At 38.4% G+C, this 25,194-nt stretch overlaps 8 protein-coding genes across 8 annotated transcripts; 4 read left to right on the forward strand and 4 right to left on the reverse strand.

Moving 5' to 3' along the window:
* Positions 1–204: 204 nt before the first annotated feature.
* HSE1 (ESCRT-0 subunit protein) lies at positions 205–1,359 on the forward strand (the record flags this gene model as incomplete). The annotated part of the gene is made up of 1 exon (XM_020208925.1): positions 205–1,359. A coding segment is annotated over one exon (1,155 nt), but the record flags the coding sequence as incomplete, so codon positions are not given.
* A 341-nt stretch (positions 1,360–1,700) lies between these two features.
* SFT1 (Sft1p) lies at positions 1,701–1,997 on the forward strand (the record flags this gene model as incomplete). Its single annotated transcript, XM_020211718.1, has 1 exon — positions 1,701–1,997. One exon carries the CDS (start codon positions 1,701–1,703, stop codon positions 1,995–1,997), a length of 297 nt encoding a protein of 98 aa, XP_020063362.1.
* A 102-nt stretch (positions 1,998–2,099) lies between these two features.
* On the reverse strand, positions 2,100–2,900 carry CANTADRAFT_53575 (uncharacterized protein; the record flags this gene model as incomplete). Its single annotated transcript, XM_020210231.1, has 1 exon — positions 2,100–2,900. One exon carries the CDS (start codon positions 2,898–2,900, stop codon positions 2,100–2,102), a length of 801 nt encoding a protein of 266 aa, XP_020063363.1.
* A 143-nt stretch (positions 2,901–3,043) lies between these two features.
* On the reverse strand, positions 3,044–8,149 carry CANTADRAFT_90611 (putative ubiquitin-protein ligase; the record flags this gene model as incomplete). Its single annotated transcript, XM_020211719.1, has 2 exons — positions 3,044–7,731; positions 7,789–8,149. The coding sequence occupies 2 exons, from the start codon at positions 8,147–8,149 to the stop codon at positions 3,044–3,046; spliced, it is 5,049 nt and encodes a 1,682-aa protein (XP_020063364.1).
* A 1,186-nt stretch (positions 8,150–9,335) lies between these two features.
* Positions 9,336–10,904, forward strand: CANTADRAFT_22265 (uncharacterized protein; the record flags this gene model as incomplete). Its single annotated transcript, XM_020206802.1, has 1 exon — positions 9,336–10,904. The coding sequence occupies one exon, from the start codon at positions 9,336–9,338 to the stop codon at positions 10,902–10,904; it is 1,569 nt and encodes a 522-aa protein (XP_020063365.1).
* A 1,268-nt stretch (positions 10,905–12,172) lies between these two features.
* On the forward strand, positions 12,173–20,515 carry IRA2 (Ras GTPase activating protein; the record flags this gene model as incomplete). The annotated part of the gene is made up of 5 exons (XM_020210151.1): positions 12,173–13,987; positions 14,105–15,562; positions 15,650–18,730; positions 18,833–19,696; positions 19,910–20,515. The coding sequence occupies 5 exons, from the start codon at positions 12,173–12,175 to the stop codon at positions 20,513–20,515; spliced, it is 7,824 nt and encodes a 2,607-aa protein (XP_020063366.1).
* Positions 20,516–20,641: 126 nt separating this feature from the next.
* CANTADRAFT_53272 (putative 3'-5' exonuclease) lies at positions 20,642–21,520 on the reverse strand (the record flags this gene model as incomplete). The annotated part of the gene is made up of 2 exons (XM_020210187.1): positions 20,642–21,392; positions 21,453–21,520. 2 exons carry the CDS (start codon positions 21,518–21,520, stop codon positions 20,642–20,644), a joined length of 819 nt encoding a protein of 272 aa, XP_020063367.1.
* A 246-nt stretch (positions 21,521–21,766) lies between these two features.
* Positions 21,767–24,682, reverse strand: CANTADRAFT_90615 (uncharacterized protein; the record flags this gene model as incomplete). The annotated part of the gene is made up of 1 exon (XM_020211720.1): positions 21,767–24,682. One exon carries the CDS (start codon positions 24,680–24,682, stop codon positions 21,767–21,769), a length of 2,916 nt encoding a protein of 971 aa, XP_020063368.1.
* Positions 24,683–25,194: the final 512 nt, after the last annotated feature.

Raw genomic sequence — 25,194 nt, forward strand, 5'->3', positions numbered from 1 at the left:
GATCTAATACATTTAACTTAGTCATGCGAGTCAGGGGCGCTGATAGAAGATACTTGGTGAAATCATTAGAGTACAATCATCTTAGTTACTTTAACAGTTTGAGCTAGTTGGTTAGATAATCAACTATTGTTTTATTAATCAAGCAACTAATATAGATTGGGTTTGTTTAGATTCATAGATCATCTAATGTTTAAGAAGGGTGAGCTTGAGAAACTTATAAACAGGGCGACTGATGCTACCCTAACGAGTGATAATTGGGAATATATTCTTGAAGTGTGTGATTACATTTCTGCAAATCCTGAAGATGCAACGAAAGCAGCATTGATCACAATTAGCAGCCGAATGTTGTCCAAGGATGCGAATGTAATGCTTAGGACACTTTCCTTGTTGATGGCAATTGCTGAAAACTGTGGATCAAGAATGAAACAGGAGATTGCAACGAAGTCATTCTTACAAGAGTCTTTGGTGAAAAGATTAGGTGATCGTAAAATTCATCAAAGCATTAAAATCAGAATTGTTGAAGTTGTTGGACAATTAAATAATGAATTCAAGCTGGATCCATCATTGAGACCAATGACTGATGCCTACAACACAATAAAGGCGGAGTATCCTCAGTATCATAAGAGAGCAGGACCTGGTCCTGACAAGCCTGCCAAGAAAGAGATCTCGAATTCAGATAAACGCAAGGAGGAAGAGGAGCTCCAGAGAGTGTTACAGGTCTCTCTACAGGAGTATGAAAGGGAGCAGAATTTACGCAAAGGGTACATGAATAAGCCTTTACCTCAAGAAAAGCTGGACCAAGAGAAAGAACACCAACCAAACAAATCACCCGAGCCGGAAGCTCAAACCATTGCAACTGTTTCAAAGGTCCGTGCATTGTATGATCTTATATCGTATGAGCCTGAGGAATTGTCATTTCGTAAAGGTGATGTAATCACTGTCATCGAATCTGTCTATCGCGATTGGTGGAGAGGCACATTACCTTCTGGCAAAATAGGTATATTTCCATTGAATTATGTTACTCCTATCATCAACAAAACTGCAGACGAGCTAGCCAGGGAAGCTGAATCAGAACAGACTTTACTAACCATAGATCTGAGAAAAGTGGATAAGTTATTGGCCTTACTTTCTTCGAAGAACACATCAGTAAGTGAAGATGAAATAACTCAGCTTTATAATGAAGTTATACCGTTAAGAACTCAACTTGGAAAGAGCATTGATAAGCATAGTACCCGGAAGGAGGAATTATTCGTTTTGAACAATCAACTTAATAATGAAGTTAAGGCGTTCAATGAATTGATGGACGCGCTGATTTCCCAAAGAGCCAGCAACAATACTTCTTCGACGCCATATCCCACCGGTATAACATCTTCACATGGTCATTACCCAATTCCGCAATACCAACCTAACCAGGGAATCCTCGGCCCCACGGATGCTCAACTACAACAACAACCTACCAGTAGCGGATTCGGAAATGGATTTGTAAATGCTGATAACTCGGTTAGGAATCAATTTCTGAACATCAATAGGTTTCCAGACGTAAATAGCATGAAGCACTAGGTAGAAAGGTCATTCTTAGGCATCCAATAATTCTCAATTACTTTTAATACTTTGTAGAAGTGTGCCTCAAAAGTCGTGCGAAAGTCCATTGTTATCTGTCATCAAAACTGGTTTCAATCTAACCAAGGAGATTATTGAACATGAGTGATTTGTTGTATTCACACAGAGAGCAGCAGAATAACCAAAGATTTGATGACTTGGCTCAAACCCTTCATCAATTTAGAAATACCGTGAATAATGACATTAATGGTTACGTGCAACAAGAAAACCTGGTCCTTGATTCTTTGAACGATAATTTTGGGCAATTGATGCATCAAGTCAAGCAAACCAGCGGGGAATTAAGAAATGTGATGACAAGGAACGCAAGCCTTTCAAGAATTGTCTTTGTCATATTAATTGCATTCATCGTCATCTGGACTATTTACAAACTTAGGTAACCAATCAATATAATCAAGGAAACTGGGGAAAGCTTTGCATACAATGAACTATCATAGAATATATTCGGAAAACAAGCATATTTATTTACATATTCAATTCAATCATTTTTTATGAACAACGTCGGAACCTAACTTGTAGTTCCCGATGGCGCTACCCCAGTTGATTTTTGATCTTGTAACCGGAAGAAGTCTTCTCAAGTTCTTGAAAGACTTTTGGTTCAAACCATTGAAGTTCTCAACGATCTTGATCGTTATCTTGTTCTCTGTAGAGTTGATGAAATTGATAATGCTGTTGGCACCTGAGCCATCCAACTTGCCTTCAACATTTTCATCAAAGTTTAGACGAACGTTACCATCCTCATAGTAGTGAATATCAAGTTTAACCCCTCCACTGATATTTTTGTCCTCGATAACATAGTGTGACTTCCACTGACCTGTGTAATAATTTTCCTGGTTAATCCTCTGTCCAATGATAACAACGTGGACTTTGTTTCCTTCGGGTATGATTGTGAACGCATAAGTGGAAGGATAGTGATCGGCACCGTAACTCTCTAACTGTCCAACTAACTCGTCAAAATACGTGGGGTACTGGACATCAGATTCATAATCTTCAAAGTCAATAGCCTTGTTGGCAGTCAAATCAATATTGAACTTCTTCTTGTTAATGTAGTCCACATACTTAGTAGACTGTTCGTCTTTGTTATGCTTGATTGCTATGTATTTGGAAGATATGATTGCTCCATTCTCCTTTATGTAGTCCTCGATAGAACTGTTAACTGTATTACTTCCAGCTTGATCAAAAACAATTGAAGACAAATCCTTGCTGACACCAATCAATTCTCCTGGTGGTGCTGTGTTAACTAAAGAGCTAATTACTTTTTCTAACAGTAAAGAACCTGACATGTCGTTGTTATGGCGAACACCTATATCCTTAAATCTCTATGGTAAACTCCTCAAATGTCGTGCGCGACACCCCCTACACTCCAAAAACGTAATAGATTAAAGTAGACACTAAAAAATCAAAACTAGAGACACAGTACTGTATGCTATGAGAGTAGAAATGCGCCTGCTCCTTCATGAATGGCTTGAATCAACTTTTCTCTCATTATATCTTCAGATGAATAATTTGGTAACTTAAGATAATTCGCACATGTCATGACACTAGGTAAGTAGTCATCATCCTGTAGGTTATCTTCAGCTCTCTTTCTTACCACAGTAAGTTCAGGACGCAATGCCTTAAAGCCTCCAATTGGCAACTTTGGTGCTCCTGTAAGAAATTGTAAAAATAGCCTTTTCTCCTCATTTGTGAAACTAACTAAAATATTGATCAAGGATTTGATAGCATCAGAGTCCTTTGTAAATCCATGATTAGCATTTATAGCTGATGTCAATGTATCAAGAGACCAATCTTCCTCTGCATTCCCAAATAATTCAACCAATTCTTGAGGCGAAAAAAGTACAAGAGAAGATATAGGAAACACTTTCGAAAACCCATCCATAAATGCCTTAGTTTGTTGGACAATGCCAGTATATAATGTTGCTTCTAAGACTTTATTGATGTAATTTTCGAGATTTGCTGCATCAACTTGAATTTCACTACCATTAGGTATGAGTTCATATTCTGGATATCCAGGTAATTCGAAGAAAATGGATAGATCTTTCAAAGTTGCTCCTTCAATCTCAATCGAATCTCTCTCAACCGCCCCAAATCTCGGGTATTGTTTCAAGTATTTTAGTAAATGCTCAATAGAACTAGCCAATTTTGGATCAACAAGTTTAAGACTAGGGATGTTTGCCAACTTTTTAAGATCCCTGTTTCCTGGTTTCTCATTATAATTGAAGTACTGAACCAACTTTAAAAACACAGTGCTGAAATTAAAGTCAATAATCCGAGAATCCAACAATGCTCTGGCTATAAATTTACCCAACGAAGAAAAAAAGTACAACACTTTTCTCCCATTTTCGCTGTTGACTTGATGCTTGTCGAGAGGTGCTGGGAAGAGCCCATGTTCATTCCAAATAAAAGCCTCCTCATCCATATTTCCCAAATCATCGTCTCTCCACAATTTCAACTTTTTTCGAACAAACTCCTTGGATACAGTAGAATAAAACTCCAAAGTGGGTCCTAAACCAGAACCAACTTCATCAAAGTATTCAATTTCTAATATGCCAGGAGTAGAACCATATAGTCCTAGAACTTTCACTGCGCTTTGCAAAATCATCTTTCTGGACAACCTGACTTTATGCCTCGTAGGTCTTCCTAGTTGTGGTCTTTGGCCATTACTGGAGTTCCCATTGTCTTCGCTTGCTTGATTTGTTCTGATTTGCCAATGATGTATGAGGCGGGAGTATCCAAATGATGTGGATTGTAAAAAAAACATCCTTGTCTCTAATGGAAATATGAATGGAAAGTTCTTGGTAGTATGTATACACCAACCTGGCAAAGTACCACTTGCAACCACTAAAGGTTCTTCAAGCTGTCTGTTTAGTTTGACAGTCATCTTCCAATTCATAAAATTGCTATCCTCAACCAGATTACCATTGGATATGTTATGCTTGACAAAATTATTCATCTCGAATAGCACCTTCAAAAGTTTAAGAATACTAAGAGTGGTATGATCGTAGATATCAAACTCACTTTCAACGGAATTCAAATTATTATTGGTAAATTTACTTTCAGAAGACAGTATTGAGCTTACTTTTCGAAATGTAATACTATGCACTGCTGACCAGATTTTGTTTGGATCAATGATTTCATCGATCTTGCTCTGCATTGATCTGTATACTGCACCATAAATTGTAGTTTCGTTTGGTATAACTTCCCCATTTATTGAAAACTCGATTCCACCTCCGGGTTTTCCACTCTCCTCTGTGTCATCGTCCGTTGACCTATCACCTTCAGCCAATCCTTGAATATCTTCGAAAAATCTCAATCTTTGCTTGAGAAAAGTATCCACAGATTTAAATGTTGCTATCGCGTGCACGGATAATACCATATCCTGTAAGTTCTTGGGTACGCTGCTCAGAATCTCTTCCTCGGCAACAAGTTTTAATTTCACTTGCTTCGCCATAATGGCAGTTTGTACGTGACCAAATTTTGAGGAATCCTCTAATCCTGTACTACTCCCACTACCTCCTGAGGAAATTATCTCGAAGGACTCTGATCTTGTAAGTGCCTCTTGCAATTTTTTTATTAGGAACAGAACCGAAGATGTCTTTTCATTCTCAATAAAAAAGACTGAAATGAATGCCTTGTAACAATCACCAAATTCGAATCCATAATTGTGATTTTCTGAAGCAAAAATAAAAGAAAGGGTTTCTATAATTTTGGACGACAGAAGCTCAAAACTTGAAAGTTGAATACCATTCGTTGTCTCACTTATTACTTTGCGGAGTTTATTCCATAACATGAACCATTGATCGAAACTCATCGTTCTTAACCTATCGTTGTCCAATAATGTCTCGTTAATTTCAGTCAAGATCCTCATATGCTCTGACGTCTCAGTTGATTGACCCAATGCTTTGGAAGAATCATAAAGATATTTTACCTCTTTAGCTGATTTCGCGACATCCCATAGTATCTTGTTCTCAGTGAGTTGAAACGCATATTCATCAGTTAACTCAGGATCGACATATTTATTAGTATAGCTGGCTGAAATTTTTGGAAGGCTTTCACGTCTATGATTCTGACCCTCTAGTGAAATTTCACCGTCAAGGCAATTTAACATCACCAACGTATCATTGATGAACCCCTCTTTTTCGAAGTCTTGAATGAAGAGAGTCGGGTCTGCCTGAATCAAATTCCTTGCAACCAGCAACGCGCTTAAAAGTAAAATAAATCCTTGCAGTTTGGTCGTGAGTTGTGGTTTCACTAAACTCCTATAAGTTGATGCCCGCCCTTCCGTCTCGCTTGCAGCTTCACCCTCCAGACTGTGCTCATGATTTGGAACAAACTGACTCTCGCTTCTTGGCTTGTTAGTTAAATCGTGTCCGAAACGATTTAAGCCAGAAACTTCTTTTCCTAATTCATTTTGATCACCTTCCTCAGTATTCAACATATCAATATCGTCGTCTATTTCCTTTTCAAAATTCTCATTTCGCAATGGAAAATCTTTGGTAATTACTGCCTTGCTCTGATTTGCAACGGAAGCCAATAATCCAGTAATGAGACTAACACCTTCTATCTTCGAAAACTTGGTATCTGGATTAAAGGAAACGATCCTAAAAATTGAGATGAATACCTTTTTACGCATATCAAAGTCCATAGTGGCCAGGAAACTATTGATTAATAATGGCCAAATATCAGTAACAAAACTCCAATATGAATCAGCAATTTCTTCACAGAGTTCCTGTCTATTCTGATTAACGATTTCTTTTTCCCTGAATTCCTCGTAATCATTCTTCAAGAACGGCGTATCTTCGGGGGAGTATGATATCGGTAACAAATAAGCTATTAGGATAAGAAATTGGGAAAGCAACTCCTTCGGTGTAGCCATCAAAGCAACAATTGAGATATTTTCATGTACATTGTGCGATGCAATTGTTTGCAAAGGTTTTTGGTTGGAAATAGACTTATTTTTGGAGTATTTGTTCAAGGACTTAACAATTGTGTCTCCGATTCGACATTCTGATAAAAGTGTCTTCGATACATTAACACTAACACTGGTCAAAACGACTAAGGATTTTAACAAACTTAAAAGAGAGCTATAATTGAGTGCAATCTTGGACAGTTCGCTATCCGTGGACAAGTTTTGTGACTTATTGCAACTTCTGTAGATTACTTGAGTAAGTTCTTTAAGAAGGGATATTTTGTTCTCAAATAATTGATCCAAGAGCTCAGGCTTCAATTTAAAACTAATGATTATCCTCGAAATGGCCAACCAAGCATTCTCGACAACTAAATGGTCAGAATGGCTTGTGACAACACTTTCAATATTTTCAAAAACATCTTGAACCATCTTGAAATTTAAAGTTAAAACATTGGTACAGGAATTAGAGACTATCGTCAAGCATTTTCTCTGTGCATGAATAGTCAAAAAATCCAAGTATTGCAAACAAGCCTTGAGCCCATTACTGGCAATAATCTGGTTATGTGATATTGGATCCCTAGAAATCATCTCCAAAGTTTGAAGCGCCTGTTCAGTCAAATCGATGTATGTGATTTCTAAGAGCTTATTGCATAGGGCCACTATAGCATTATTGTTAAGGGCTTCATGAATGAAGTCTTGATTGACTTCCAAGAAGTTATACAAACATCGACAAGCCACAAGGTGTAGTTCTAACTCTTCAGCTAATTGAGGATCTTCCATTATATCAATTAAACTTTTGGCAAGTTTGTTTGCAGGGATAAACCTTTCAGCAGTAATCCCGTTCATCATGAGTAGCCTTTCAGACAATTCATTAAGAGTTTCAAGAATAATATAAGTGTCTTCTCTTTGATTTAAGTTATTGATTAAGCCTTGCATCTCATTATTAGTGTTATCAACTCCAGATCCAAATCCTGCCCCAAAGATCACGCCGCTGCCCATTAATCGCTGAACAACGTCGTCAAAACCTTGTACCCTAAAGTTTCCTTGGCCGGAAGCAGCGCCACCTCTTCCAGCTGAAGAAAGCACGCCAATTGCTCTTAAAAATTCTGCACGAGGATCTCCATCAACTGAGTCATCATCATCCTCCTGGTCATCGCCATCGTCAATATCGTTAGCATTATTGTATTCATCTTCTTCATCATTCCCTTCAGTGTTATCGTCATCATCCTCTATCGAGACAGTTGCTCGCCTTCTTCTCGCACTCCTAGGGTTAACGAATCTTCTCAAAAAGTCTAGATTTCCCTCTTCATTGAAATCCTCATCGTCGTCTTCTTCTTCGTCGACATCCACTCCATTATTGGGTTCATGAATCTCAGACACGAACCCCCGCTCCTCTTCTTCGTCTTCATCTTCATATTCGTCATCATCGTATGGATTGAACGCAGACGATCTCCTTCTATGTGCAAGTCCCGATAATCGAAGAAGCGTATCCTCCTCTTCATCGTATTGGTCATCCACATTGTCCTGAGCTTCCTCTCGCTCTTTACCCTGGTTATTGTTATGCTTGTCCTCTAGGGTACGATCGTAGTTAACATTTGACTCCCTTTCATCAATATCGTACATATCCGTATCTGAAATGGGAGGCTCCAGGTTCCCCATCTTCCTTATGATTTACTCAATTCCTAGTTATCCGTGAATGTACTACGCAAAGTTGTTGATAGCAGATTTGAATATGTCCTGGTAGATCAAAAGCTTGAAATGTAGCTGTACTGTGACTTCCTATGAAATGCGTACTAGGATGTTAGGCTAATCGACTGAAGGTGGTAAGTAGTGATCGCACTAGTATCCCTGCAGTCAATGAATGTCGCATTTCTGTGGCAAAAATGTCGCTCTATGTCGCTTTAGAGGGCCACCGTATCACTTGAAAGAATGGTAGGAATACGAGCTGAGGAATTAGATAAGGTTTATAGAGTTCTTTGTTTTAATGAAATATTGATCTCAACAACGGGAAGTCTCTAGGTAAATTTAATCTCCGAACAGAAACGGGAACCGAATTCATTAATTCCACCTACCGTCGCCACATCCCCACCACTGTCCCCAAACTATTTTGTGGTCGTGGAGAGTGGAGGGTACGAGGCGTGAAATATGTGTTTCTGGTATTTCAGCCCCATAAAAGCTTGACGATGCAGCAGGAGCAATTCAGGAAATAGATCCGGAATGGTTTCAGTACATAAACGGGTCACTACAACATGTACGTCTCCGCCTCCACCGGTGGCCCAATCTATAATTCTCATAACCATGGTGCTTCCACAACGCGTGGGGGTGAGATTTGCTCGGCAAAACAAGCCGAATGTGACCCTTAATACAAACTTACACCTATAAAGTTGATCTTCGAAGAACACTTGAAAGCAAACCCTTTAGAGGGTAGTTCCACTACTAGTTAGCCGCCTGGAGGGCATTCGGAAGGTGAAGCACAAGGAGGCTCGCTATGTATTTCCTATCAATTGTTATTTACTTTGACGTGCGCCCCCACATTTGACACAAGTCGCATTAGTTGTTCCGGCATGAACTTTTTTTGCAACGAAACCCCACACGGCGCCGGCATTAATTAGAGACCATCCTGAAATAACCACCACCAGTTGCGAATTAGGGTCTATTTCCCCGGGCCTCTATCCAACCCCAATACCCCACTACCCCACTACCCCACTATCCTCACTTTGCACCCACATCTCGATACCTGCCATACTACAAGCACTTTTTTAAATACAAAAGGAAATGCTTGCCCTTCGTTTACACTTCAAACTCCAAAATGTCCAAGCAAGAAATCACATACCTCGAAGATAAGGAGGTCCCCACCCACTTAGAAGATAAGGAGTTGGATCTCGAGAATGGTGAACTTAAGGGTTCAGACGAAGTTCTGGATTCCGGTGAAGCAGTCAAGTATTATGATTTGCCTGAATCTTTACAGGGATTGACTCAAGAGGAACTCAAAAGCCTTGATGTCCGTACCACCAGAAAAGTGGACTTGAGATTAATGCCCATGCTTATTTACATTTACATCCTCAACTACTTGGATCGTAACAACATCGCTTCTGCGAGATTAGGTGGTTTGGAAAAGGACTTAAATTTGGTTGGCAGCCAATACCAAACTGCTATTTCTATTTTATTCGTTGGTTATATTTTGTTTCAAATTCCCTCCAATATGTTGCTCAACAAGCTTGGAAAACCTTCCTTGTATATCTCCATCTTGATGACGGTTTGGGGTCTTATTTCCCTCTGCACTGGTTTTGTGAAGAGTTATGGTGGTTTGGTTGCTATCAGAGCATTGTTGGGTATAGTTGAGTCTGGTTTCTTCTCTGCTGCTTTAGCAACTTTGTCGAACTGGTACGACAGAAAGTCACTTTCCTTGCGTAACTCCATCTTATACTCTGGTAGTTTGATGAGTAGTGCTTGGAGTGGCTTAATTGCTGCTGGTATCTTGAACAACATGGACGGATTAGGAGGAGTCAGATCATGGAGATATTTATTTTACATTGAAGGAGGTATTACAGTGTTGTCTGTTCCTTTTGCTTACTGGATCTTACCAGATAATCCATCCAATACCAGCTTCTTGAGCCAACAGGAAAAGGATATCATCCAATGGAAATTGCAGCAAGATGTTGGAACTAAGGATTCGGATGAGGAAGCACAAGAATCCACTGTCTCTGGTCTTCTCCTCGCTCTTAAAGACACCAAGGTGTGGTTAGTTACTGGTATAATGACCTTCCTTGTTGCTGCTTGTGGTGTAACAAACTTTTTCCCCTCAGTCGTTCAAACTTTGAACTTCAACAGAACCACCACCCTCTGTTTGACAGCTCCACCCTACTGTTTAGCAGTTGTTGTCACTTTCCTTTGGGCAAGACATGCTGATAAAACCGGAGAACGTTTCTACCACGTTTGTTTGCCATTATGCATCTCACTCGTGTCATTCATCATTTCAGCATCTACATTAAACACAGCTGCGCGGTATTTCGCAATGTGTATAATGATCCCATCATTATACTCTTCTTTCACAGTCATTTTAGCATGGACTTCAAATTGTTGTCCAAGACCACCTGCAAAGAGAGCAGTTGCAATCGCGATGATGAATTGTGTCTCCAACTCCACTTCGATCTGGAATGCATACTTGTACCCTTCAAGCTCTGCGCCCCGTTACTTGACTGCTTTTGTTTGCAACTGTGTCTTTATCTTACTTGCTATTGTTATGGCAGTACTCTTAAGATTAAGAATTATGGCTTTGAACAGAAGAATCGTTGCTGGTACCATGAATTGGACCAGGGAGCTTGGAAAGGGTAACGACGGTTCCAAGATCTCCCCTGATTTTAGATTCCTCTACTAAGTTAATAAATGTGCTACGTATTTAAATATTTTATTGTGTCTTCGACATCTCAGGTCGTTCCTATACAGTATTCTGGTTCCTCGTTCAACTGCGCACTTCTGCAGGGTCCTTCACACGTGACTTACAGAGATGCATGAGCTAGTCACAGAGAAGTGTGAATCCCCGGCCAGATTTAGTTACATATACAATGACCATATTGTGCTTTCATATATCCATACTTTCAAGTAGCATTTTATTGATGTACTTCAGTTGAATGAACGAACTTTAGAATTTTGCCAACTTTTTGCAATAAAGTAGCCAAATTTTCGAAGAGGTGTTCAATCTACTGAGGCAAATACAACGGAATCCAAGTCTAAGATGGACATATTTGGAACTCATCGCGAGAATCAGCTGTTGCTGATTCTAGAATTTGCCGTGTTAACTTTAGCTAAGTATCCTCTGAATTAAAGTCTACAGGTATCATTATGAAATGCCATAAGTCGCATATGGCCCGCGATTGCTAAAAAATACGGCAAAAAATCCTGAATTGCTGTTGCGCAAACCATTTCGAATGTGTTTTCGAAGCCATATTAAAAGTCTCGTAGTTTACAATAGTCATAGCTTACATTCTAGCCTTAAGACAATACTCAGTCAAGTTATAGATCGATAATATATATCTGCCTATTTTTACTTAGAGTACTGTGTTATATTGCTCGAAAAAATCGTTTTATGTAGTGCTTAGCCTCAATTCCAAATGTGGTATCGCAATGAAGGTTTTAGCCCGAAAATTTGCTAACAATCAAATTTGAATTGAGTGATAACAAAGTACCCGGAGGTTGCGCCAGTATCGAACCTTGCACATTTGCAAGAGAAGGATGTTTTCTTGAGGGAAAACCCAGTATTTTTCGGGAAAATACATCCTTACGGTCTTTTGTTCCTTAGCATTAAACTATGTGGTTTTTTAAGATTTTGTAGGGGTTAAAGAAATAATGGAAGTCGCTGTTATTATTACACACAACCACTTGTAGTTACATTGTAATGTTCACGGTTTTGCTCTAATTCGGATCATGTATTTGTAATATTATAATAGATTTATATCCTATCCTTTGTCACGTGACAAAAAAACTTTGAGACCATCGACAACGGTCATATCAAAAATCCTATTCTCCTAAACGTGCATAGTAATCAATAGTAAGCAACTATCTTAAGAAATAATCAACCGCTACAAACCCACCACTATCCTTTTATTTTTTGGATCATCGGATATTTATAGGAAGGACTACTAAACAATGGTCGCTGTGGCCACTGAACAGCTTGAGTTCATTGATATCTTATCAAAAAGGGTTCTCTCATTACTTCCCAACCGTACTGGCCATTCAATAGCTGAAGTCGAGTTAAACAGTCAATTTATTATCACGAAGAATATCATAAATGAAAATCAGAAGAAGCACCCTCAAATTGTCTCCTACATTCTACTTAGCTTTGTTAAGAGTTTGGAAATCCTCAACAGAGAGTCCAACTATTCAAAACTTAGGGAAAGAGATGAGAAGTCATTATCATCAACTTTGATAATATGTAAATTATTGTCTGACATTTTGATGTCTCATTGGAATCGGGAGAAAGTGATGTGTAATCTCTATCTTTCCGACTTATCTTCGAACTATTCCAGTTATAGTTATTTCGACAGACCACATCAGATTGAAACTACTGTTTTTAAACAGATCATCGAAACACTAATTACTCTTCTCTCACCAGGTGTGGTGAGAAATGTGTTGGACATAGTCAAAGGACCTCGAAAGGCCGAAGAGTCAGATGTCCATTCAACAAAACATAGTGAGGTCATCTCAAACATTGTGGATGAAATAGACAACAACATCGCCCTTATTCTACGTTACATTGGCTCATCAAATCCAATGGACTATTATCAATTTCTCTGCAGCAAGATCTTCAAGTATATACAAGAAGAAGATTTTGTTCCTATTCCTACTCTTCAGAAGTATTCTCCCCTTATCAAGTTTGTTTTTTATGTGGAAGAAAATGCCAGAGATTATGCCAGGGATTATTTCGCCTTGTTAAAATTCATAAAATCAAACACTTGGAGAAAAGTTATATTGGTGTTTGCTACTACTAGCATTCAAGATCAAAGCTTTTCAAGACCTGTCGACTACAACACCAACTTAACTGATGATGATCCAGATTTCCAAGCCGAGTGTAAGAGGTTGTACGATGAAGCAACCGTAGTTTTCGATGATTTTGTTTCGAATACTTGTTCGTCTTTCGTGGCTACGTGGATGTTGATGTTGTGCTTGGAGGATTTCAATGAATTTCGGGAATTGAAGAAGATTGGAAAAAGTGAATCCAAACGACTGTGGGAATCGAATAAAAGAATTGCTTACCTTAACACAATTTTAGCAAATATTTCGAAAGGTGAAAACTTAGAAAGTTTCGATACGGTCATGAAAATACTTCATCTTGGCGCAAGATTAAAGGCTCTCGGGTTAAAAAAGCATCCAATTCTTTTGTTTAGTACTGAGACGGTCGATTTTGTATTTGAGAACCTCATGGTATTTGCAGCTAATCAAGCAAACTTCACCGATGATAATGATATACTAAAGTATGATAATGTTTGCATTAATTTTTACGCTGCAGCATTAGTGCTTGATCCTGAAAAGTACACCGAAATATTTACTCAAAAGCTTGCAGTTTGCAAGGATAACATCAAGGAGGTTAAATTATTAGTCAAGATTTTGAAAAGCTTATCAGAGCTTAAAATTGCTACAAATGTTTTCAACAAGTTGATGGAAAAACTATCATATACCCTAAAATCGATGATATTTGGTTCAGTGAAGATACTAAAACACTACGAAGTGATTCAATCAAGTCAACGAACTCCAGTCAATCCTCAATCATCTGCTGGCTCAGTGAATTTGGATTCTTGGAGTATTGATTCTTCACAGGCAGCTGGCTCATTTGATGTATCAAATATGCAAACCACAAGTCTTGATCATTATGTATATGATATGGGGTCCATTTATAAAGGGGACTCGAATGAAGCATTATCTAGGGCCATCTCCCATCATTCACATCCTTCACAACCCTTACAGGTTAACCAATTTGCATCTCCTTCTCATTTGTCTGACGCTTCGAATCACACATACACCCATCGTTCCCATTCTTCGTCATCATCATCAAATTCTCCTCATTACCGTTCAATGCACCAGCTTATTTGCCATACAGAAGAAATGCTCGCAGATTTATTCGAGATTTTTGTTCAAGCCTCTCAGCTATACTTCAATGATTATGAGCTAATGAAAGATTCTAACCTTGAATCAAAGCCTCGTGAGGAAGTACTCGCTTCAATTGTTCAATACTCACAAGAGGTGACTGTTCCCTTACATTGTGCTTTCAAATTCGAATCAATCTCGAAAACTTCTCATCTTTTCGATGCTGCATGTGCATTAGCCATTAATTTAGTTGAGAAGGATTCCGCAGTTGCTCAGAATTACACAACGTTGTCAACATTTTCCAATTATACCGTTTCTAATTTGATTGTGCAATCTATTTGTGAGGCATGTTTGCTGTTCTCATTAACGAACTCAAAGTTTCAGGCATGCTTTTGGATGATAAATAAGTTCTTGCAATGTCGCGATGAATTCAAGCACATCATAGATTCCAATTCGATCTTGAGTAATCCGGCCACAAGGAAGCACATTGATTTTGGAACAGGTGCTGGCCATGCTATCGAAAAGGTTTTATTGTTGTCTTTATGCACTCACGATATTGAGTTTTATAACAGTGCGAAAACTACTATGAGATGGTATTGTGACGAATGTCGTAAAAGGAGTAACTTCTACAAACCAGAGGAGGATATTGACGAAAATTTGGCGGATACATTTGAGAAAGTCTACAAAGATGAATCTGTTTTCACTGGGTTTGTCTCTTTACACAAGAGATTTAGAAGCATTTTGAGAGATGCAAATCCGACAAATTCCCTCTATCTGGTATGGTTATTGATTAATTATAGATGGCTGGAAATGTTGGAGAATAAATCCAAATTGAATGAAGAGAATTTAGTCTTTAGACATTTTACTGGGTTCTTAGTGTCTACCTCGGGATGCTTCTTACTGGAGCGCTTCGCAGGTAATGATCCAGACCAAAAGGCTAGGGCATATAGTGCAGTTAGTGAATTCTTCGATAAGTGCTTGCAAATGTTGACGTCTCCCGATTTGGTCATTAGAGTTGTCATTAAGGATGCCTTATCCAATGAGTCGCACGCATGTGTCTACAAGATGTTGGCGACGAAGTTCATTTCAATTGAGACAAACTATATTGATAAAAAGATTGTCAATGCTGAATCTATTTTATTCTTCGAGCAGATTCTTGTCATTTCAACATCAATGATAACCATCAGGAATGATGGTGATTTCGTCCTTGTGGCTGCATTACCTGAAATATGTCAACTTTTCATGAAATTTTTAAATATGGTGGAGAACAAAGCTGATGTTCTTCGGTTAAAGTTGAGATTCTGCAAATTAGCTGAAGGTATTGAGACTGATAAGAAGAGATCGGGAGTTTCAGGTGCTTTTAAATTGAGAAACTTCTATGCTAAAGCTTCTTGCGAATGGTTAGAACAAGCAATATTTTACGATGGTGAGGATTCAGATTGCTCTTGTGAAGATGTCGATAAGATTAAGTCTCCATCCAATGCAGTTGAAAAGCCACTTCACGACAAAAAGGATAAAAGATGTGGGCCAGGATGTTCAAAGCAAAAGGATTTGGAAATCACATATCTAAACATAGACTTGGCTGCACAAAGTTCAAAAACACTAGTTTTACAACTTGAGGAAATCGTTCTAGAAGTTCCGGAGGGTATTAAAGATAATGAAATCAAAAAGTATAAAGATCTTGCATTTGGTAATTATTTTTCCTTATTCTATAAGATTATTCAAAAGTATACCAATATGGACTTGAGCACAAGCAAATCAAAATACAAATTGAGCAGCATACTCGACAATGTTTTGAAATGCATTTCCAACATCCTTCAGTATGATGTGGATATTGGAATGCAGTTTGTGCTTCCTTTGAGTTATCACAGCAATAATAAGATTCGGTCGATATTTTTGAATGTGTTTTCGAACATGTTGGCATCTAGGGAATTGATGTCCAACAAAGAAGAATTTTCGGAGGAAGTTATTCAAGAATTTTCGAGCTTGACTGGAGTTTATGGTGCTATCGCAGAGGTTGCCTCTTCATCAGAATACAACTTGTTAGCGTCTTCTTTGTTCGGTATTTTTAGCTACACTCAAAAATTGGACAATTTATTCAAGATTTTGGTGAAAGATGAAATTAATAATGTTACTCGTTCCACCGATATTTTCAGAAGAAACTCAACATTGACGAGATTGTTATCAAATTTTGCGACTAATCATGGCGAAGAGTATTTATCAACTACTTTGAAGCCATTCATTGAAGAATTGGTAGAAAAGGACATTACAGTGGAGGTAGAAAGGGCAGCTGATATCCATGATACCGATATCTACATTGAGTACTTTACGAAGTTGGTGGATTTAATTGTTGGCTCGATAAAATCAATCCCGCCTTCATTCAAGTTCATTTGTGCGGAGATTTACAATTGTGTCAAGCTAAAGTTTGAAGAAGCTTCTTTGATTGCAGTAGGTTCATTCTTGTTTTTGAGGTTTTTATGCCCTGCTATTATTAGCCCTGAGACGTTCTTTAAAATTGAAGTTTCGAATCCTAAGGTCAAACGTACGCTAATGCAATTGGTGAAAATTATACAGAACATGGCAAATGGATCTTTGTCTTCATTAAAGTGGCCTGGCTTAACATCTAAAATGGAGGAATTGAACGACTTGAATAAGAAGATTTCGATCTTTTTGAGGGATGTATCTACTGACGATATTTTGGAGTATCCTTTTCAAATTACGAGGGAGAAACCCATTCCAGAGTTGAGATATTTGCACAAGTTTGTGTATCATTTTTACGCCGATATTAAAGTGCACTATGTTTTAAATGACCCAAATAGTGGAGCAGCTTTAGCCGCAAGAATTAAGGAGGTTAGATTGTTGGACAAGATTGCTAAAGAGTTGGGCCAACCAAAACCATCGGTTCAATTGCAAATTAGAACGCCATTAAAAAACTTTGATGCAAACAATAATGGGAGAGATCAGTTCAATGATTTTATGACAAAGATGTCAATGAGATACGTTGAAAAAGCGAATAACTTTTCATTGGTCCACAATTCAATTTTTGCAGACGGCACCCCTGTTATTGTGTTGAATCTAAAGTATTTGAAGTTAGTTGATGACGATTGTGACTACTTAGTTTACAAATTTTTCGAAACTGCTAGCCAGATTTGGGAGAACAAGTTCTATGTGGTATTCGATTTTACTGAGTTTCGTTATACCACAGAGATTGCAATGTCTTATTCAGAGAAGATTCGAGCATACTCACCAGAACCCATGTACCAAAATTGTATGAGAATTTACTACTACAATATTCCTCGTTCTCAATATGAGGCCGTGGTAGGTATCCTTTACAAGTTAAGATTTGATACAATGTTCATCAATGCCCAATCATATGCATACTCGCAAGTGGATAGTCCTGAAATCGTGAACAATCTTTGTTTGGAACCTTCGACGACTGCAATCAGCAAGGATACCAGGGTAATATTCAACAACGTGAAGATTTACAGTTCAATAACTGGGTCTGAGCATGCAGTCAGCTTGAGGATAGGTCGGAAATGGATTCAGATATGCTCTCAAAATTCAGTTGAATTCCAGGCTAGTTTCTTCATCACCAGATCATTTGTTCCTATTGACATTTACCGGTTATCTGATATTTCTAAATGCGAAATATCACATACCACTCAAAATAACGATGAATTCACAATATACTTGAATTCTGGTGACCATGTCATCTTAAGGTCGAACGAAAGACAAGAGATTTTAAGATTCTTGTACTTTACTACTTCAAGGTTATCAAAGAACACAAATTTTGAATTAGAAGGAGATGCTGAGGTTGGTAAGCACTATATGCATTGGTTTGCTAGATTATACAATATTGTTTTTCAAGGATTATTGAGTGATAACGAACAAGTGAAGTCATCATCTGCTCTTTTATTTGGATCTTTATCATCATATTTCAATATTGACTTTGGAATTAAAACAAGCCATTCAACTTTCATTCAATTTCCAGCAAATTCTCTTGATTTTGTGAATCAGGTTTCGTTATACTTATCACAAAACTTTCCAACAATGACTTATCGGTTTTTCAAAGCCTATTTCGATAGCTATGATAAGATCACACCTGAGAATAAGTTGGCATCAATAGTCTATATTGCTCCATGGATTCGGAACATCTATAGTCACGTATGCTTGGATCAATCAGGTGGTTTGGAGAAGGTAGCAGAAATAATTCGCCAATTGTGTCGTATTTCAGCTTTGAATAAAGAGAATATCTCGATTGTTAATGATTACATTTGGAAAAAGTTGTTTTTGGAAACTCGTTTGTTAAAAGTGTTGATCGATGAAGTAATTTCGTTCACAATTGACAGTAAGAATGACTCCCCAACCAATTGGTCCTTTATTATTGCGATCATTCATCCTAGTATTGAGGTGTGCGGAGAGATAATTTCAAGATTATTAAATTGCGTTACTTCAATTAACAAGGACGATTCCACCATTGCATTGCAATCAAAGTTGTTTGAAATTCGGATATTGATCAAGGTTTGTATATCACTTTTTTTCAATTCGTATGACCTATCAAAGTTATACTTGGGTGATATATTCTTCTTGATAAGTTTGTTTATTGATAACAACCTATTCGACGTACCAGGAGGAAGTAACTTAACTTCAAGCAATACCTCCCACCTTAAGGTCAATCCCCTGGGGAATGGAATAGCAAGTGGATGTGGAAACGAATTTGGAAAGGATTTACAGAAGTTGTGTGTCAACATGATTCAGTCATTTCTTCACAAGCCTAACCTCAAACCTCAAGAACAGGCTGTGATCGACCTGACGATTCAATACTTCAGTGATCAAAGAGCTAAGATGTTGTTTGGCTTGACCAGGGATATTGTGGCATCCACTTCAGATCCAGTTCAAATATATAACAAAATATTGAACTTCGAGGTCTTGTGCGATTATTTGAACGATTTTATGCTTTACATGGGTGATTTAGATAACGATAAATACAAATGGAGAATGAACTGGAGTTCAAATTCCATTGATATCGCTTTCTCACATAACTCAATTTTCCAAGGCAGGTCTATTTTGATTGTTGGAATTTTGTCCAAGAATGGTGTGAATGATTTGATTGCATACAAACTTATCAAACTTATTTCAAAAGGTGAGCACAAGAGTTTGGACTATATCACTAGTGTTACGTTTGCTATGGCCCGAATCTTACAGGGATTGTCACCAAACTCGCCGCTTTTGTCAATTATGGTATGGCCAATGTTGGGATTTTGTCTCATTAACGTATCTGTTTTGTACCAGCCTTCCGCATTGTGTTTGATCAATACTATAATCAAGTTATCTGAATTCATGCCAGACTTTACGGACAGAATTTTCGAGCAGCGTCAATTAATAGAGCCATTAATGAGCTACTTTGAGATGTCGCAAAACTTGAAGATTACAAAGGAAAACTTCGAAACATATGTATTATTTGTGTTAACTCAAGGTTTGAGAGTTTCTCAGTTCAAGCATGCTAGTTTGAGCTATTTGAAGAAGTATTTCAAAGCAATTGCACCTATGCATCAGAAACTAAAAGAAGACCTTGTCAAGGGGGCGGATGTTTCGGTTGCATCCAACCCTTCTCTTGGAGATTTGCTGAACGTGCCTACAGCACTTGAATGCTTACTGGACTCTTCTGGAAAAAACTTAGAAGCTTCTGACAAAGTCAGTGATCCTGATTCGCCTTTAGCAAACAAGGGACAGGGAAATCAACAGTCCGCAGGTGGCGAAAAGAAAACCACAATGTTGAATCAGATCGATCTCAGATCTCAGGATTACTTGAGTTATTTGTTATTCATTTATTTGAGTACGGACGATAATGAGTTTCTGGCGTATTTGAGTGAAGTTGGGCTTCATACAGACCTTATCGAAGACAAGAATGATACATTTCCTTCCATCATTACAGACTATCTTGAGCTGGGATCCATTTCTTCAAAACTTGCATTCCTTCAAGCAGCATTTTTCTATGTCTCGAAATCGATCGATAGTCTTTTTAGCTCCAGATTTTTGCGCCTTTATACTCACCTATTCAAAAGCGAGAGAGAAATCAGCAGATTGGTTTATCATATCATCAAGCCAGCTTTAAGTGACAGTCTAATCAATAACATCAACTTCGAAGTCATCGACATCATTGCATACCTTCAAGTTGCTATCACTACGAGTGATTATTCTGCCGAATATTATCAGGAAATGGCAGATAATATTTTGGAGGAATTCAATGTTCAATTACTTAGAGATATCAAAAAGATGAATTTCTTGGAGGCCATTCCCACAGATGATGGAATCGAAGTGTCGTTAGGAGAGAATATCAGAAAACTTCAAGTTATGGGATACAGATGCGCTTGTTTGTATGTTGAGGGCTCACGTTTAGAGGATTGAGAACACTTACAATTGAGTTCAAGTGAATCAAACGATGCTTTAACTTTTTTTGTATTGCGTTTGAACATGCTAGTTATATATGGTGTTATGCATTATTATAAATTATAGATATTAATAGTCGTAGCTTTACTTTTTCACATGATGCTTGAGGCGGGGTTGGTTTTCTATCTCTTTCCTCTTCAACCTGAATAATAACATGGTGGCTCTTGCGTCATCAACCGAGGAGTGAGATCCTTGTTGAATGGCAATATTTAAGAAGTGTGATGTCAATTTCTTCAAAGCCGGTTGTTTTCCTTGAGAAATTTCCTTAAATCCTGGAAACTGTGAGGTATCCCTGATCAGGAGTTTGGGATGGGATAGGAATAATGCCTCTAAGTCATTGTTAACCGCATGCCCCACCAATATTTTATTGAGGAGCAAGTTTGATACTTCTTCTTGAGCTTCCTGGAATGAGACGGCACCAATTAGATCTTTGGGGGTAACACCACTGATCCATGTTCTCCAATCCGTAACTTTCTCCTTTGGTTTCACAAATTTATCGTAGATTACCTGGCCATAAAAATTGACCACAGATACCCTGGCTAAGGCTGATTCCCTTCCATCTTCTCCAACGCCCACAAATTCACAGTCGATTGCTAAGTATTTACCTGGTTCGGTTTTACGACTATTCCCTGTAGTATGTGGCACTTTAGTTCTTTCACGTATTATGTTGGACTCAAGGATATCATTTTCGTTCATCCACAACGAAGCTTCTAATGGGCCCATAAGTACTGTCTCAGGCGTATTCGGCACTGTTGGGATAGACACAGTGTTCTTCAATGTCTTCGCATGCTTTGATGGTACTGATTTGACAGATATCTTTGACTCATTCTTACCTCTCTTAATGCTCAATTTTTTTTTCTTCTGTACTGAATACTTAGCTGTGTTGGTATGTGACTCGTCTAATGGCTTGTCTTTAGCCAATCGCTTGCTCAATTTCTTCCAATTCAGTGATAAGGTAGACATTTGGCTTCCAAATCTAATTTATCAAAATCTTTTGTACGTGAGATGAGTATGGTAGCGTGGCTCAGAAAACAGAACTGCTCTTTGAAGCTCAAAATGTTTGGGAATCTACAAGCAAAATTGATAAGGTATACGTTCTACATGGTGGTTTTTATTGGTGGGTACTTGAGAAGGAACGGATCCTGCCGTATCCTTGCGGGTGAAACATCACTTAAACAGTGTATAGATTATGAGAGCTCGTTAACGACCTTAAATCATTGAGTAGACCTGAATCACCCACTTCAACTTTTCTATTATCTCTTCACAGTCCGCTACACTGACAGCTTCCAAGTCATACTTCTTCTTGATTGGCTCTTTCGCATTGTCCAGGTTCTTCTGAATAACAATCTTGAAATGATTAGGGTTCTTCGAGTTTTTGTACTGTTTCATTTTCACTATTTGAGTAATGTGAAAGGAAGATGTTTTCATCATCAGCTCCTTATAGTAGTTGTTGTAGTTGTAGTAATGGATATGATGATGATGATGACTGTGATTGTTCGAATTACCCTCGCTTTGGTTGATGAAAGGGTTCTCGCCTGGATTCTTCTTGAAGACAATATCATCTGAAGGAGTTAAGTGTATATAATCACCATCTAACACCAATGACTTCTCAATTTTATTAAGAATGGTAGTCTTCTTTCTGTATACCTTCCACTTGTAGTATATGGTATTGAGATTGGTGGGTAAACCAGGGTTTCTTCCAGTCATAATATCGTCAAGATATTTATCAGAATTAGTTTGTGACCTCGTGGACACAATAGGGTTGGATGCCCCCAGTTTTAGTTTAGATGTTCCGAAATGTTGCACTGCATTAGCTGGCCCCACCAATGAGCGCTTTCTGAGACTTAACAGGTCAAACTTGTCTTCCAAATGCTTTTTATCTGGTGTTATATTCAGGAACGTTGATTCGGATGGAGTTATATTGTGCATTGTCATCAGATTTGAGCTTTCTTGGAAATCCGTGAATGGGATGTTAGAAGGAACTAGGATCACGGAAAACTGGGTTAAATCACCAATTCTACTTGTGAGAGGAAGAAGGTTTCCTTCCTTCATGTTGTTTCCTGGTTGAAGCATCAGCGATTTTGAAATTTCGATAGCCTCTTTAAATCTATACTTCATCGGTAACCCTTGAGTAGCGCAAAATTCTTTTAAAACTTGTCCTATAGTTGAAACTGAAGAAACATTGAACGTAAAATTTTCTGTCAGACTCAGATTCAACGGATAATTCAAGATTTTCAACTCAATCCTACTTCCATGATCGGAATTTGCCTCATTATAGTCAGTTTCTTCCATACTTCCATTGAGGTTCTCTTGTTTGCGTTGATAGGCAAGTAAATTCAGTTTGACTTCAACAGGTAGTGGGGTTTGTATGTCATTTTTATTGATTTCTTCCAAGTTTGTAACCTTACATAATGCAACACCTTTTGGATTGTTGTATGACGCCAAGTCTCTTGATCTGTCGAGGATACCGAATGAACCATAGTTTTCACCATCTTCATCAACTAGTTCTAATCTCCAGTGATTGGGGTTTAAAAATGAACTGTCTTGCACAGAGTCCTTAAACTCAGGTAATTTAGAAAGAGTTGACAATATAAGCCCGATGCAATCAACTATGACCACATTTTTATTCACTTTGAGATCATTTAGGGTCGGTTTACTACTTGGAGGAAGAAAAACGCTTAGCCTGACTTGTCCTGCTACTTCAGTCAATCCAGTTGATTCAGCAAAGGTATAGTAGGCTAGAGGATTAATGTTTATCGATTTGAACCTTGATTGAATCATTGAGCTTAATTTGGAAGGAGCCATAGAAGAATTGTTTATCTCATGTTTTTCAAAAGTCAACGATGGCTTCTTATAGGATGATAAAGTTTTAATAAAACTTGGGCTTTGAGCTTTATTGTACATTGACGCCTGTGAAGATACAGCCTTGATATTAGATGTTGCCGTTGTCTTAAGACTCGGGTGGTCAAACGAACCATCTCTTCTCTTCTTCCGGTTCCTCTTGTCAACCTTAAACGAGCTAGCACTCGTGGGATTATTGAATGAGTATGAATTGGAAGTGCTTGCATCGTACGAGTTCAAAAGGATGGAGGAGTCAAGAATGGAGTCCGTTTCAATATCGGTAAATGCAGAGTCTGTCGATGATGCATCAAAATATTCGTATTCATAGTCGTCACTGGCATCATCCTCTTCATCTTCTTCATCGAATTCTTGATCCTCTTCATCCACAAAAGCATCCTTTTTTTGTTGGGTGTCTGGTTCTGTAGTAGTACTAGCAATGTTGTTTTCGTCCCAGTTATGGACAACTTGTCCATTAGCATCAACTGGTACTCCAAAATCGCTATCAATTGTTATCATATCGCTATTATCTATTGGATGCTTGGATCTCCTCCTTGACCGCCTTTTTTCCTCAGTTTCGGTTATATCACCATCTTCAGTATCATCATTATTAATTTCCTCTTCTATCAATTCCAAACTCTTATCCATGGGTTTGAATGTCAGGGTTTTAATTGATCCATCACTCTCACTATCATTGTCGGACTCAGCTTCTACCTCCTTGCCTTTCGACTGAAAGAATCTCGCAATTCCGGGGGTGTATTTGCTTTTAGATTTACCTCTTATAGTAGTACTATAAGAGAGCTCGCTCTGCATGGGCTCATCCTCAAGAGAATCCACAATCGTGTTTGGATCAACAGCCTCTTCGTAGTCTAAGCTGTCCCCTCTAGAGTTGTCAAAATCGTAGTCTTTGACAGGTGACTCTTCAATTTCAGTCACTGCCCGCTCTTCTTGAATTTCCGTGCTAGGCGTTCTCTGGTATTTCTTCTCAGGATGCACCCTTTTCTTGCGTTCACGCCGCTTGACCCTGGAAGCTGTTCTGCCTGATCCTGTCAGGCCATTGATTTGATCGTGATTTTGTAATGATTTCTGAATGTGCCTGGCTACCTGGAAAGCAATTGGAGGCGAATCTCCTAGTCCAATGTTGGGTACTCTCGTTATGATATTCGAATCATTATGAATTTCGATCGGTTTAATTATACCGCTGGAGTGTTCATCGGAGTTTTCAATAACTAGGTATGAAGTCCTTAAGAGTGCCAATAAGTGAGAAGAATCAAATGGAAATGCCATTATCGCCTAAAGCTCACGGCGTTATTCAGTTGACTCCGATTACTGGGGAGTTAAAACAAGATAGCAGTTTTCACAAACACCCAATCACGTGACATAAAACACGTGAGTAAGAATTAAGAAGCTAGTTGAATTCGAAGCGTTCTAATCAACCATCATATCTGCAGAGAAGAGATGATCTTGGGGATGTAGCTACTAGGCTTAACTCCAGGGGATAAGCCTGGCTGGTTTATCTAAAAGCGTACCTTACTTCGCATTACGTCATGCTTCCCAAAATAGATGCCAACTGAGTACAGCACAGAAACTGGTGAAATTGGGCGGTAGCTTGGCATACTCTTGAAATTACCGAGTCTGCAGCTTCAGACGTAACAGTGATAAACTTAGCAAAACACGTGATATATGGTTCATCTTCATTCGGCATCTAGAAGTCCAGCAATTGGATTCGCTAGTAATCAGATCACGTGATAAGCGGCCCGGGCGGAAGTTAAACATGTGGATTCCATGAACAGGTTTGG

Source organism: Suhomyces tanzawaensis (genome assembly GCF_001661415.1).
Source record: "Suhomyces tanzawaensis NRRL Y-17324 unplaced genomic scaffold CANTAscaffold_5, whole genome shotgun sequence".
NCBI lineage: Eukaryota > Fungi > Ascomycota > Pichiomycetes > Serinales > Debaryomycetaceae > Suhomyces > Suhomyces tanzawaensis.